General features: G+C 56.5%; 1 protein-coding gene across 1 annotated transcript in view; it reads right to left on the bottom strand.

The window, feature by feature from the left end:
- PRSS12 (serine protease 12) overlaps positions 1-14,125 on the bottom strand; it is a 49,812-nt gene that overhangs the window by 32,442 nt on the left and 3,245 nt on the right. The window contains exons 3-4 of the mRNA XM_023746267.1: positions 10,174-10,346; positions 6,787-6,937 (exon numbers count right to left, since the gene is read on the bottom strand). Coding sequence (XP_023602035.1) covers positions 6,787-6,937; positions 10,174-10,346 — 324 coding nt within the window. The remainder of the gene's footprint in view (positions 1-6,786; positions 6,938-10,173; positions 10,347-14,125) is intronic.

The raw sequence follows: 14,125 nt of genomic DNA, 5'->3' as shown, positions 1-14,125 counted from the left end.
TCACTGGGCTTAATGATGTTCAATTTGTAACAATGAAATTGGGGTTCACCACAACATGAGGAACTGCATTAAAGGGCCGCGACATTAGGAAGGTTGAGAACCACTGTAGTAGAGCAAGGAGGCCAGGATGGATGGGCCATGAACTTGCATAAAGGTGAGGCCGGTCTGAGGCCAAGGATGCAGACCAGGCCAATGAGGGCTGGGATCTGCAAGTTCACGTGAAGGAGGAATGGGCCCCAGGCAGGTGGAGGCGGGTGGGGCTTTTTTTTTTCCTTGGGGGGAGTTTATTTCCCGGTCAGAAGAGAAGCAGGGACAGGCTTCTGAGCGTTCCAGCCCGGGCCTGACCTGGGGGGGGGAGGGGGGGGCAGGGCGGGTAGGGAGGAGAGAGGCACAGGGCACAGCTCCGACTCTGCACGCTTGGTCCCATGGTGGTCCTGGCTGCGTCCGGGAGGCCTGGGGATGGCGGCATGGAGCCTGGGGGCGGAGGCGGCAGGCCAGCGGGCCCAGAGGACGGCACATAAGGAGGCAATAAGTGCTGACAGGCCAGTCATGCCATCGGGCCCGGGGGGGCCATAAGGCTCGCCCCTGGCTCTGTCCGAGGACTCTGCTGGGGCCGTGGACTCTGGTCTGGCGCTGCCCACTGGGGCAGAAGGAAGAGGCATGAGGACACCCGGCCTCTCAGATGGTGCTGGAGGCCACTTCTGTTTTGGCAATTTGGCTTTCCCCAGGCCCCGGAGCTGCCCCTCAGCCCTGGCTGGGGCGGGGGTGGGGAGTTTAGGGGGGAGGGGGGCTGGCCAGGCCCTGGCTCGGGGAGCAGCGGCGTGTCCACGCCTCCCGGCCACGGGGACTGCAGAAGGGGTGGCAGGACTGGAGACCACATGCTCATGCAGACACAGGGCTAGAGGTTAGTGACGGCCCCACAGCACACGTTCCACATGTTAAGGCATCATGGTTAGACGGTCACAGATGGCAATGGATGAACTGACCAGGGACAAGTGGGAGCAGGAAGGATGGCCAGCCCCAAGGCCCTGCATGGTGCACCCCACCTCACCCCACCCCACCCCGGAGGGGAGACAACCAAAAAGGCCCATGGGACCTGCTCCCCACTCCCTTGGGAAAGCCATGGCCTCCGGTTGGTTGAGGACAGGTGGGGACCCTGGAGAGACCCAAAGGGAGGGGGGCCTGAGCTGCGGCTCCCCACCACAGCGCAGGCGGACCCAGCGGGACACTGGACTACCCAGGAGGCAGGGCTGGGACTGGGCAGGAGGTGGACGGGGCCCTGGCAGCACTTTGGTGTGCGTGGGGTTGGGTGGGGTCAGGTGGGGTGAGGTTGGGTGGGGTTCCCAGCTGACGTGAGGCTATTGCAATGAAGAAGGTACTGTTTACACACATTCCCCGGCCAGTCCCGGGCTCCTGTGCCTGGGCTCTCAGGGGGCCACCAAAGGAACTGACGATCCTGCCTTGAGAGACGGCGGTACTGGGCAGAGCAGCATAAACCCTACGGCGGTGACAGCCCAGGGCCGTGTGAGTTCCGGAAAGCTGCCTGGTCTCTGTTCCATCCTGGTGACAGCCCCGAGTGGCCGCCTCTCTTACCCTCTGACCACAGAGGGGACCTGGGAACTGGTGCTCTGATAGGAGACCCCGAGTTACCAGCGTGTCCTGTAGAGCTGTTTGCCCCAAAGAACAGCAAGCCCTGAAGACACAGAGCTGATTCCACGTCCGACCCTCAGCCCGAACATTCCTAAACCCATTCACTAATCAAACTGTATTCGCATAAAGGTTTGTTGTGTTGGTTTTTCATGGGGGGGAAAAAAAGACTAAATAGCTCCATTGGACTAACTCAGTCTTCAGGCCCAGCAACCACTTTGAACAGGCCCTTCTCCTGTGCAAGGTAGTTACTTGTTAGATTACGAAAAACGGGTCCTTTAACTACAAATATCAGTTTGTGACACTTGTAACCTATGGATGAAAGAACTCATGTTAAATGCTCAGTAGCCTAGATTTCTCCCTGGAAAGCGACCCCCTCCGTCTCCAAGAATGAGGGCTGACAGGCACCGAATGCTCACTGCTGGCTGGGCACCAGGCTCCCAGCTTCCCAGGCCTTAACTCATCCAATCCTCCCTGTAACCCCATGGAGGCACTCTCCCCAACTTACAGATGAGGAGCCCCAGGCCCAGGCGTTAAACCGTTTCCAGGGTTACCCACCGCTGGGTGGAAAGCCGGCCTGGCCCCCAGGCAGTCTGAGGCGCTCTGCTGGCTCCCAGCCTCCTGGGCCTTTTCAGTGAGGGCCCATGGCCCCTCAAACACTGTCTCCCTAAAACGTACTCATTTTGCCCTGGCCTGTTTGGCTCAGTGGATAGAGCATCAGCCTGCGGACTCAAGGGTCCCGGGTTCGATTCTGGTCAAGGGCATGTACCTGGGTTGTGAGCACATCCCCAGTAGGGGGTGTGCAGGAGGCAGCTGATCGATGTTTCTGATTCTTTATCCCTCTCCCTTTCTCTCTGTAAAAAATCAATAAAATATATTTAAAACATACTCATTTCCTCCCCATTAATTAACCTTTCTTTCTTCACTCCCCTACTTCGTTCAGCCCCATATTTGTATTTCTTCTTATTAACACATGGCTGTTTTGTAAACAGTGTAACGTGAAAGGAAGGAATTCTAAGCTGGGAGCCTCTGACCTCAGGCTCCTGGCTCTCATAGCAGAAGACGCCTGGCCTGAGGGTCGTCTCAGAGCCCTAACTCCCGCACCTCTCTTCTTCTCAATAATGCCCTACACCAGGCCCTCTTTCGGGTAAATTTTATAAAATATTTTTTAAAACGAAAGAACAGTAAAATGAAAGAGCAAAGAAAAAACTTTTAAAAAGCCATTTGTAGGAGAAGAATTTTTATTCTGACCACTCAATAATGTGGTTTTGTACGATAACTTTACAGCAGAAAAAAAAATAACTGTTTGAAACTTAAATTCCTATGCCAATTACAGCATATCCACACAATAAAATAGGACCTCACAGTCCTGAGCTGTGCTTTTCAGGGTTCTGAAAGGCACAGAAAGGCTTTCATGTTCCTGCAGGAAAGGAGCTCTAGTGAAGGTTCCCCCTGGAGCTTCCGTGTACAGATGCTTTCCCAGGTTCCATTTGCTAACATCTGGCTGCCTCCCTTCCTCTCCCTCCTTGCTCTCCAAGCTCGGGGTTAATCAAACCTCGGGATCTTGAGCACAGTAATTCCTCTGGTATTCGGGAAGCTGGCCAGCCTGCAAACGCTACAGACACCATGGGAAGAGCAGGGTCCACAAAGGCAGCATCGCGGAGAAACCGCAGCCCCCTCCGCGGGCAGGCATGACGCCGTCTCCCTCGGGGAAGCAACAGATCCCCAAGGCTGAGACGCAATTTGCTCAGGAACAAACCATAAATGTGGACAAGCAACCATCTGCTGTCTGCTTACCACCGAGTGCCATTAAAAACAACTCACCTACAGAAAGCACTGCGCCTTTAGGTGAGCGAACACATTCTAGAGAAGGGCAGTTGCAGACGCTGTTTCAATGCAAGTTTGTGAGAGAATTGTAAACGGCAGCTCAGCGCAGAGCGTGGCGGGCGCCCGAAGCTCTCGCAGGCTGTGTGGGTGCCGCCAGGCTCGAGGGCGACCTTTGCTGCCGTGTATATTTGGAGATATTTTCCCTTTGAATCATCTCCCAAACACGAGTCCTCACACAGAAGACAGCAATGAGCTAATGCTTAAGCTGTAAGCACGTGCCAACACGTGAGAAAGAAGCCACACACGTGCTCAGCATGAAGAGAGTTGTCCTTGTGGTTCTACCTGTATATTCTTTCTATGTGCAGACTGTTGGCAACATGGTCTTTGTATAAGAGCTGTTGATGTGAGTGAAACAAATCTTTGCCCTTTTAGAATCACTTCTATAACCGTAAATATAATTAATATTCACAGTGTGCCATTTAAATTTTCTATTCATTTTTCTGAGCAAAAAAAAGGCCTGCCTTTTTCTCCACAGAAATATATTAGTGATTTTTAAAAATGCCTTATAGCTTAAATTTAGATTAATCCATACTGTAACTGGGAATGCTAAATATGCTATTACTTACTATACCCTCGAAATCCTTACCACTTTTGACCAAGACATAGGTTTCTTAGTAACTCACATGAAAACCAATTAGCACACCACTGACCACGTGATCGATACACAGTGAATACACACATTAACGAGAGTGTTTTAAAATGGCAACTTCATAGACACCTAACTAAACAGAAATTCTGGATAAAGGAATGGTGGCTGATAAACTCACCACCAAAACGTCAGTTTACTTTGAATGTTTAATAACATCCTCCAATGATAACAGTCCCTAATCAGACTGCCCTCCATTGCCAAAGTGTGTCGCGTGCTTGCAACGTGCGCTAACGCGTTAGTCACTGGACTCCCCACGTGAGATGCGTCACAGAGGGGGACGCTGCGCTGAGCGGTATCCTGCGACCACCCGTCTCCAGGCGGGCCCACCGCAGCCCACACCCAGCCCCGCGCTATGTGGACTCCACCACCTACAGTCTGAGGAAAACTGGTCCTGAAACTGACACCCAAGCAGAACAGTTTCAAAATCTAGTGTGAAGCCCGGCCCGTGTGGCTCAGTGACTGAGCGTCTACCTATGAACCAGAGGGTCATGGTGCGACTCCCAGGCAGCGCACATGTCCGGGCTGCAGGCTCGATCCCTGGATCCCCAGTGTGGGGCATGCAGGAGGCAGCCGTTCAATGATTCTCATCATTGATGTTTCTATCTATTTCTCCCTCTCCCTTCCTCTCTGAAATCAATGGAAATATATGTTTTAAGTCTAGTCTTAAACATGTAAGGATTAGTAAGTTTTCTCAGGAAGAGCTAGTTGGCCTCACTGCTGACCCATCCAAAGACAGTGACCACAACGACCTCACAGTGCCCGCCACACGCCTCGACTGTCAGTCCTGCAGACACAGGCTTGGTCCTGCGTGTACCAGTCCACACGTGGACTGGGAACCGGCGCTGAGGCCCCGGGTCAGCGGGCCAGCGGGCCAGCGGGTCAGCGGGGCGGGGACGGCGGGGAAGTGTCGTTCCCAGGCGGCCCAGAGCTGCGCCTGCGTCCTGGCGGGAGGCGGGAGGCGAGCATGTCACCTGGGGGACGATCCTTCATCCAGAGGCTCCCATTCAGGGGATTAACACTGACCCAGGAGGTGGGCGCTCTGCAGCACACGAGGCTGGTCCCTTCCACAGTCCCGGTCACTGTCACAGAGGGCTCTGGCCTGGGACAGAGGGACCTCAGGGACCGCGCAGCAGGACGAGGGGGCTGCTGACCAGCCACGGTGTCAGGCACCGTCAGGAATGGTCACTTGTGATAGGGTCAGCTGGCCACGCAGCACCATGTCCTTATTCTAAGAGATGCACAGGGGAGTGTTTAGAGGGAAATTGTCTGTATTTTACTTTAAAATACTTCAATATAAACATAGAGTTTTCCAAAGGAGGCGGGTGATTCACAAAAACAACTGCCAAAGACAAACGAGTGGAGACAGTTCACATTCCAAAGACGACCGCCGTCAGGGACGGTCCGACGGCCGTGCGGACAGAGAAGCCCCCACGGGGCTCAGTGACAGCCCCAAGGTCAGGGAAAATATCAAATATTAAAAGCCCCCTAACAGAAGGTCAGAGACACCTCGGGCTCGCTGTGCCTACATCCAGAACCACCGGAGTGGGGCTGGCGGACCTGGGGCGCAGACCGTGTCCCGGACAGTCCCCACCGAGCTGTGGGGCAGGGAGCACGGACTGCCACGCTCTCCACAGCCCACCTGCACGGCCCGCTCATGGGAGCCATCTCCTTGGCACACCAAGCAACACTGTTTGTTCTACACACCCCAACAGATAAGGAAGCAGAGGTCAAAAGCGCAGGCGTCGGGGAGAAGCTGGATGCTGCGGGGTCATCATGTGACTGACAGGTCTCTGTGACTGACAGGTCTCTGTGGCTGACAGGTCTCTGTGACTGACAGGTCTCTGTGGCTGACAGGTCTCTGTGATTGACAGATCTCTGTGGCTGACAGGTGTCTGTGGCTGACAGGTCCCTGTGGCTGACAGGTCCCTGTGGCTGACAGGTCTCAGTGACTGACAGGTCTCTGTGGCTGACAGGTCTCAGTGACTGACAGGTCTCAGTGACTGACAGGTCTCTGTGGCTGACAGGTCCCTGTGACTGACAGGTCTCTGTGACTGACAGGTCTCTGTGGCTGACAGGTGTCTGTGACTGACAGGTCTCTGTGGCTGACAGGTCTCTGTGGCTGACAGGTCCCTGTGGCTGACAGGTCTCTGTGACTGACAGGTCCCTGTGGCTGACAGGTCTCTGTGACTGACAGGTCTCTGTGACTGACAGATCTCTGTGACTGACAGGTCTGTGTGACTGACAGGTCTCAGTGACTGACAGGTCTCAGTGACTGACAGGTCTCTGTGGCTGACAGGTCTCTGTGACTGACAGGTCCCTGTGACTGACAGGTCTCTGTGGCTGCCAGGAGCAACGCAAAGCTACTATGAGAAGCAGTGCAAGGCTCAGCTTCCCTGGGTATAAAACCCTCGGAGCCCCGATAGGACAGAAGGGACCACGGAGCACAGGTCCTCCCTGGGGAGCCGCAGGCTTCAGGAAGCGCAAAGCTGGCATTTCGCACTCGCTCAAGGACGCGCAGTTTGAACACACAGCGCCTGACGACGGGCAGGAAATACCCGGTTCAAACGTTAAAGCCAAACGGAACAAGGACGAGGAGAACCAACCTGAGGCCCAGCTGCCTGCAGACGACTTCCGCGTCGGCGTCGTCCCACTGGTCGTCGCAGACGGTCCCCCACTGGCCGGCGTGGTAGAGCTCCACGCGGCCCTCGTGCGCGCTGCTCCCACCTGCGAGGCGCAGGACGGGGGAGGCGGGGCCTGCGCCTGGGAAATCAGAGACAGTGACACCACCTGCTGACAGGAGCGGAGGAGGAGGGCTCCCCAGTTCTTCCCCAGTCCCCACAGTGAAGTGGTGTTGACTCAGGCATAACCGTGATGTGGCACCACACTCATCCACCTCACGCTCAGCTCAGCCCGTGGGCACACTCCACGCTGAATTCGTTCACACAGCCACTCCCAAGAGGACGCCGTCTGTCCCCACGCATCTTTCCCAGCGGCCTGGCCTCGGGAACCAGAAGGGACCCGCCCGCCCCTGCGGGGAGCACGCCGGGTGTCCATGCAGTGCCGTGGGGACAGACTGTTCTCCCGACGGCTGGGCATTCCCGACCTGTAACCACCACGAAGGGCACTCAGTCTGCAGCAACCTGTTTGAGTGCAGACAGACGGACATCCACAGAAACCAAGGCCAGTGGGCGCCTGACACTTCATGCCACGGTGGTGGGTGTCTCGGCAGGAGCCGGTTCAGAGTCCCATCCTGTGTCTGGAACCACGGTCCTCCCCCCGATTCCTCGTTAGCCCGTGTCCCGAGCTGGCCCCATCGCTCTCAAGTTCCCTCCGCTCCGGCCTCGGACAGGACGGCCACTCTGCCCTCCTCCCATCCGCCTGCACGCTGGCGGCTCCTTCTGTGGGAGTGACGGCCTCACAGGCCGCCACAGGGGCCCCCTCTCCGCAGTCCTCCACTCCGGACGTCCTCCTGGGAGCCTCCCTGGGACCTGCCCACTGCCTGCCCCCGTCTCCCTCGGGGCCACCTTCCCCTAAGTGCGTGACGGGGTGGTCACACGCCACGTGGAGTGCAGCGCAGAGCGCCTCTCCGTCCCTGCACCCGGGCACCCAGCACCCAGGGGCCGGAACACAGGTGCGCACGGCTGGATCCACACGTGACAGCACACGCCTAGGAAGGACAGGAGCTGGCGTTCCCTCAGCTCTGCTTCACAGGCAGACCGGACGCGCCTGCTTGTGCCAGGGGGTGCCCAGGTGCTGCAGGGCACCCGGGGGTCCTGGGCAGCCCTCACCTCCAGGCACTTCCTGCCAGAGTCGTCAGGAAGTCCGTGGAGCCCGGAGCTTGCTCACCAGGGCAGCGGGCATCTGTTCACTGGGGCAGCGGGCATCTGTTCCGGAGAAGCCTGGCTGAGGGCCGAGAGGGGGGTGTGGGGGGCAGGGAGGGCGTGTGGGACACAGCAGGCGGCCTGGGTTCCTAGATGAAGGCTGTGATGTGGTAAAAGGGTCAGAACAGCTGGGTCCCTATTAGGAGGCTTAGCGGCACCTCCTGCCAATGCTAACCCTTGAGCCACAGGAGACACACTGGCCGGCCCGGAGGCTCTCCGCCCGGCACCTGGACGTGTGCGTTTGCAGCACCAGCCGAGCGCGGGGCAGGCTCGGCCCATGCGCTCGGCACACACTCGTGTTCCCTGCGTGCGCGTATGCAGGTCGCGGGCTCTTATTTGCAAAAGAATAAAGACAGGCTGAGCGAGCACAGCTGTTCCCAGCATCGTGTATTGCTCCCATAATTAAGTGATGGCCCAATTATGGTAGGAAACAAATTTGCATAAGTCATGTGTATTTTTCCTCTAAAAAGCGTGGGAAATACAGAAAAATAATTTTAAAATGTGTAAGTTTCTTAAGTCATTGCATCCTCCCCTGCCTCCCCGCCCCTTTGCGCTGTGGTGAGCTTAGAGAACAGAGAAAAACAAAATATTCTCGGAGGAAATTTAAAATCGCCTACAGCCCGGGACCATTACGGCACACCGCCTTGCATCGTTAATGCCGTGTTTTATTTGAAAGCATGTGGCTTTTCTGGTTGTGTGAGTAACTGTAAAACAAGAAGAGCTGGAGGACAAAAGGCAGTCAATATCCCACATCCTCCCCACAAACACACAGCATCACCGGGGAGAGAACTTCCGGGAGGCAGCCGGCTCCTGCTGGACTTGCGGACAAGTAAACCCCCAGAGGCTTTCACGGAGGCGCTGCTCCCGGGCCCGTGCCCGCACAGTGGCCTCCACACGCGTTGGGACGGCGGCAGGTCCCAGAGGACGAGGCACAAATGTCACCTCCCGACTGAAAACACGCCCGGAAAGTCTGCGGAGGGCCCGGCCGTGAAGTCAGTGTTCCCTGGTTCCAGCCATTCGCTTCCATACTCCCGTGTGATTTACCATAAGAGCATCTTTTCCTCATTCTCACTTCACATTTGTCTCAGCTTCCTATGTTTCATATATGGTGATGAGTGACCTTCACTCTATCTTTGCAACCAGGGTTTAAACAAGTGGATTGCTTATAGAGAGCAGAGAGAACTTGGAGGAAAGCGCAGTGCTCCGTGGAGCCCCATCCGCCCGTGCTCCAGGCAGCCGTGCACACACAGGCTCGGCCAAGGGCAGCCTCCCCACAGGTGGGGGATGGGAAGGGAAGGGAAAGACCAGACAGCCGCTGGGCAGACCAGACCGTGCACTGACAGTGAAAGGGCTGCAGGGTGGAGAGCGCGCCCGCCTGGCCCCCGCCCCAGCCTCGGGCTTCCGGCCAGCTCACCAGGAGGCCCCTAACCTGGGCCTCCATCGTTCTGGGGTGGGAGCTGGCTCTTCCTCCTGACACCTGCACTCACACAGGCCCGCTGCCCGGGGCACCTCCGAGGACAATGAAAAAGGGGTGCTGTGAGGTGCGGTGGCCCTGGGTTGCCCATTAAAACACACCTTGGTCCCTGGAAACACATCAGCCTTTGTGACGGCAGCTGCTCCCTCCTCTACTTCCGTCCCTACGAGCACAGGCCTGTGTGGGCTGAGCCCATTCTGCTGGTCGCCTCGTGCCCAGTTCCTGGTGCTTAATGAAGGCCATACCCACGGGAGCAAGTCATCCTGCAAAGCCCACAGGGGACACGGGTGCATGACCCCCTCTCGCCCACCGTGAGCACAGCTGTGGCTGCTGCAGGTTCCCTTTGGTCTCCAGCTGACTTTCTACCACGCATCCATCATGATTTCCCACCAACAAAGCAAGTGTGTCCTGCACAGCACATACCGTTTCTGTCAGCGAATCAGGGAAAATAGAAAACACGCTGAGCGTGCGGCCAATGGCGTGCACAGGAGACACACTCCCAGGGAAGACTAACCAGGACCGAACAGGGTGATGCCTGGACTCACTCTCGCGGGAAGTGGTGTAACAGAGACACAGCCATCCCCTGGAACCAGGCTGACAACACCATGGAAGGAAACACGGACGAACCCCTTTACCGTGGGACACGCTGCACCTGACGGCGGCCGCCTCCGGACACGCCCCGCCCCGCCAGGCGTCCCTGGCGCACAGCTGGAGGCTCTCCTCGTCTCCTCGGCAGCGGACGCCGCTCCAGTGAACGGGGACGCGGCCCAACCCGGACAGCGGGGTGTGTTCTGCGACTCCCTTTCTCCTGGAAGAACAATGATCGACGTCAGGTTCAGCAAAGGGGGGTGCACTTTGGTCACATCGTTTGGATTTTTAAAAATGGAAGAAACCCATAAAGATGGACCTGGAAGAGAAAGGGAAACACGTGGGTTACACAAGCTTCAAGGAAATGACAAGCCGGGTGGGTTACCCAGGGCCATCTTCTCAGTTAGTCTTAAAAGCCACGGTGTGCATGTGGCTTTAACATCCATGGCAGGTTTTTGAAGAAAATGGGCAGATACACCCACATAAAGAGGGACCGGGGCTGTGGGAGGAGCAAGTCATGCACGTGACACCTGGAGCCCAGTCGGACTCAGCTCAGATCACTCTGAGCTGGGCCTGCCCACTCCTGGCCTCAGATGTAAACAGATCACTCTGAGCTGGGCCTGCACACTCCCAGCCTTCGGACTCAGCTCAGATCACTCTTAGGTGGGCCTGCACACACCCGGCCTCACATGTGAACAGATCACTCTTAGGTGGGCCTGCACACTCCCGGCCTCACATGTGAACAGATCACTCTTAGGTGGGCCTGCACACTCCCGGCCTCACATGTGAACAGATCACTCTTAGGTGGGCCTGCACACTCCCGGCCTCACATGTGAACAGATCACTCTTAGCTGGGCCTGCACACACCCGGCCTCAGACGTGAACAGATCACTCTTAGGTGGGCCTGCACACACCCGGCCTCAGACGTGAACAGATCACTCTTAGCTGGGCCTGCACACTCCCGGCCTCAGACGTGAACAGATCACTCTTAGGTGGGCCTGCACACACCCGGCCTCAGACGTGAACAGATCACTCTTAGCTGGGCCTGCACACTCCCGGCCTCAGACGTGAACAGATCACTCTGAGCTGGGCCTGCACACTCCCGGCCTCACTTGTGAACAGATCACTCTTAGCTGGGCCTGCCCACTCCCGGCCTCACATGTGAACAGATCACTCTGAGCTGGGCCTGCACACTCCCGGCCTTCGGACGTGAACAGATCACTCTGAGCTGGGCCTGCCCACTCCCGGCCTCACATGTGAACAGATCACTCTGAGCTGGGCCTGCACACTCCCGGCCTCACATGTGAACAGATCACTCTGAGCTGGGCCTGCCCACTCCCGGCCTCACATGTGAACAGATCACTCTGAGCTGGGCCTGCACACTCCCGGCCTTCGGACGTGACAGATCACTCTGAGCTGGGCCTGCCCATGCTCTGCCTTCAGACAAGGAAAAGAAGAAGTCGGAGCCTGAAGAGTGTTTCTTGCTCCAGCACTTCAGCCCAGCATTTCAGAATGATGACCACCACTGTATCTAAGCAGGACGCACCGAGAGGCAATCCATTCACATTTACTTGGAGTGCGGGAAACGAGTTAAGTCGGCTCGCGTGAATTGCGCGTACTCCGCGGGAGCCGTCTTTAACTCGGTTCATATAGATTTGCGGTGGAGTGCGGGAAACGTGTAAACTCGGGCCGATTGTAACTGCGCATTACCAAATATTTGTTTGTAATCCACCCTTTTGGTGGATGGAACAAAACCAAAAGACAGAGCCATCTTATATTTTGGCGGGAAATTCACCCGCACTCCAAGTGTTAAACCCTTATATACAGTATATGCCAGCACGCCTTTTACCAATTAGTAAGTTAGTAACAGGCAGATAAGCTCTGCGTTTAGCACAGCTAATGGACATGCTTTTATATGTACAGATGGATGTTGCATTTGAAATAGAGGAGACGGTTGTCTGATTAACACGGCCCTCTCTCTGCCTGTCTCCACGCAGCAGCTTCCGCCCGTGCAGCAGTACATGTCGGGAGCCCGTCTGCATCATGACTGTCCTGCCGGCAAGGCGTCTGGGCTCCGCTCGCCCTCCGGGCGCTGTTCAGCAGGTCTGCATCATGACTGTCCCGCTGGCAAGGAGTCTGGGCTCCGCTCGCCCTCCGGGCGCTGTTCACAGCGGGCACTCGGGGAATGTGAGCCTGACTGTCCGCAGCGGACCGGTCAGCTCCCGGAGTCCATGGCCCCTCCGGCGCTCCGGCCTCCCAGGTCAGAGCCTCAGGGGACACGGTTCCTCCCCGGTTCTCAGGGAACCAAAGCACAGGGAGATGTGCCCGTAGGAAGATGCTGACACCGCCCCCCGATGCTCACACCCTCAGGCTCTCCCAGGAGACGCTCAAGCCAACATTCTTTGAGACGGACCCTCATTGATAAAATCAGAATTACCACTCCTACCGCCACACGCTTACAGGCCCCAGCCTCCGCCCCTCCTCCTGACTCAGACCAACGCTCATGTTTAAAATCAGTAAGTAACTAGATACATTAACCCTACTTGCTGCTCTAATAAAAAATCTCAACAAAACTTGCCTTCAAGGTTTGTCTCTCCTGAAATTCACGCCTCACCCTCCTCATGGGAAGCAGGAGGAAGCTGGCAAAATCTTACTGGTTTCACTGGGGCTGACTAAGCTTTTCATCCTATTAGAGACTAGAGGCCCGACGCATGGAATCAGTGCAAGAGTGGGCCTTCCTTCCCCCGGCTGCCGGCACTGGCTTCCCTCTGGCACCCGGGACCCGGGCTTTCCTTGCAGCCCCAGCTTTGTCCAGAAGGTCGTCTGGAAGGACATCTGGAAGGACCTCTGGTCTAATTAGCACATTATGCTTTTATTATTATAGACTAGAGGCCCGGTGCACAAAAATTTGTGCACTCGGGGGGAAGGGGGAGGCCCTCAGCCTGGCCTGTGCCCTCTTGCAGTCTGGGACCCCTCGGGAGATAACGACCTGCTGGCTTAAGCCTGCTCCTGGGTGGCAGAGGGCAGGCCCAATCCCTAGGTGCAGCCCCTGGTCGGGCTCAGAGCAGGGCTGATTGGGGAGTTGGGGCGCCGCCCCCTGTCATGCACAGAGCAGGGCAGATTGGGAGGTTTCGATGCCACCCTCAGTCATGCTCAGGGTAGGGCTGATTGGGGAGTTGGGGCACCACCCCCTATCACACTCAAGGCAGGGTCGATGGGGAGGTTGCAGCGCCACCCCCTGTCACGCACAGAGCAGGGCCGTTCAGGGAGTTGGGGCGCTGCCCCCTGTCACGCACAGAGCAGGGCCCATCAGGGGGGTTGGGTGCTGCCCTCTGTCATGCTGATCCGGTGCCAGGAGGCCTTGAGGCTCCGCTGATCCCGGTGCCGGGAGGCATATTACCTTTTTACTATATAGAATAGAGGCCTGGTGCACGGGTGGGGGCTGGCTGGTTTGCCCTGAAGGGTGTCCTGGATCAGGGTGGGGGTCCCCACTGGGGTGCCTGGCCAGTCTGGGTGAGGAGCTGAGGGCTGCTTTCAGGCTGGCGGTTGTTGACTGAAGCTCCCAACCACTCCTTTTTTTCTTTTTCTTTTTTTTTTATTCTGGGCCAGCTTAGCTCTGGCTCTAGCTCTGAGGCTTCCGCTGCTATAATCGAAACAATGTATAACTCTAGCTCTGAGATCCCGGCTGTTGAGAGTTTTTTTCTGGGTTTTGTTTGTTTCTATATTTGCAACATAGTTTCTTTAAGAGTTGTAGCTCAGAGGCCAGCAGCGCAGGCGGAGAACATTGAGAGTCTGCAGTCACTGCAGCAAGCAAGCCTCATGTTCGCTTCCAGCTGCCTGCTGCTGGCCGCCATCTGGCTGACAGTTAATTTGCATAAGGAATATGCTTGATTAGCCAATGGAAGGTAGCGGTCATACCGCTAATTACCATGTTCTCTTTTATAGTGAGATTATCACTCACTGATTATATGCAAATATTCTATCGCAACCTTTCTTCAG

Source organism: Myotis lucifugus, unplaced genomic scaffold (genome assembly GCF_000147115.1).
Source record: "Myotis lucifugus unplaced genomic scaffold, Myoluc2.0 scaffold_647, whole genome shotgun sequence".
NCBI lineage: Eukaryota > Metazoa > Chordata > Mammalia > Chiroptera > Vespertilionidae > Myotis > Myotis lucifugus.
Note: the sequence above shows the minus strand (reverse complement) of the source record. Positions and strands in the feature narration are given on the sequence as shown.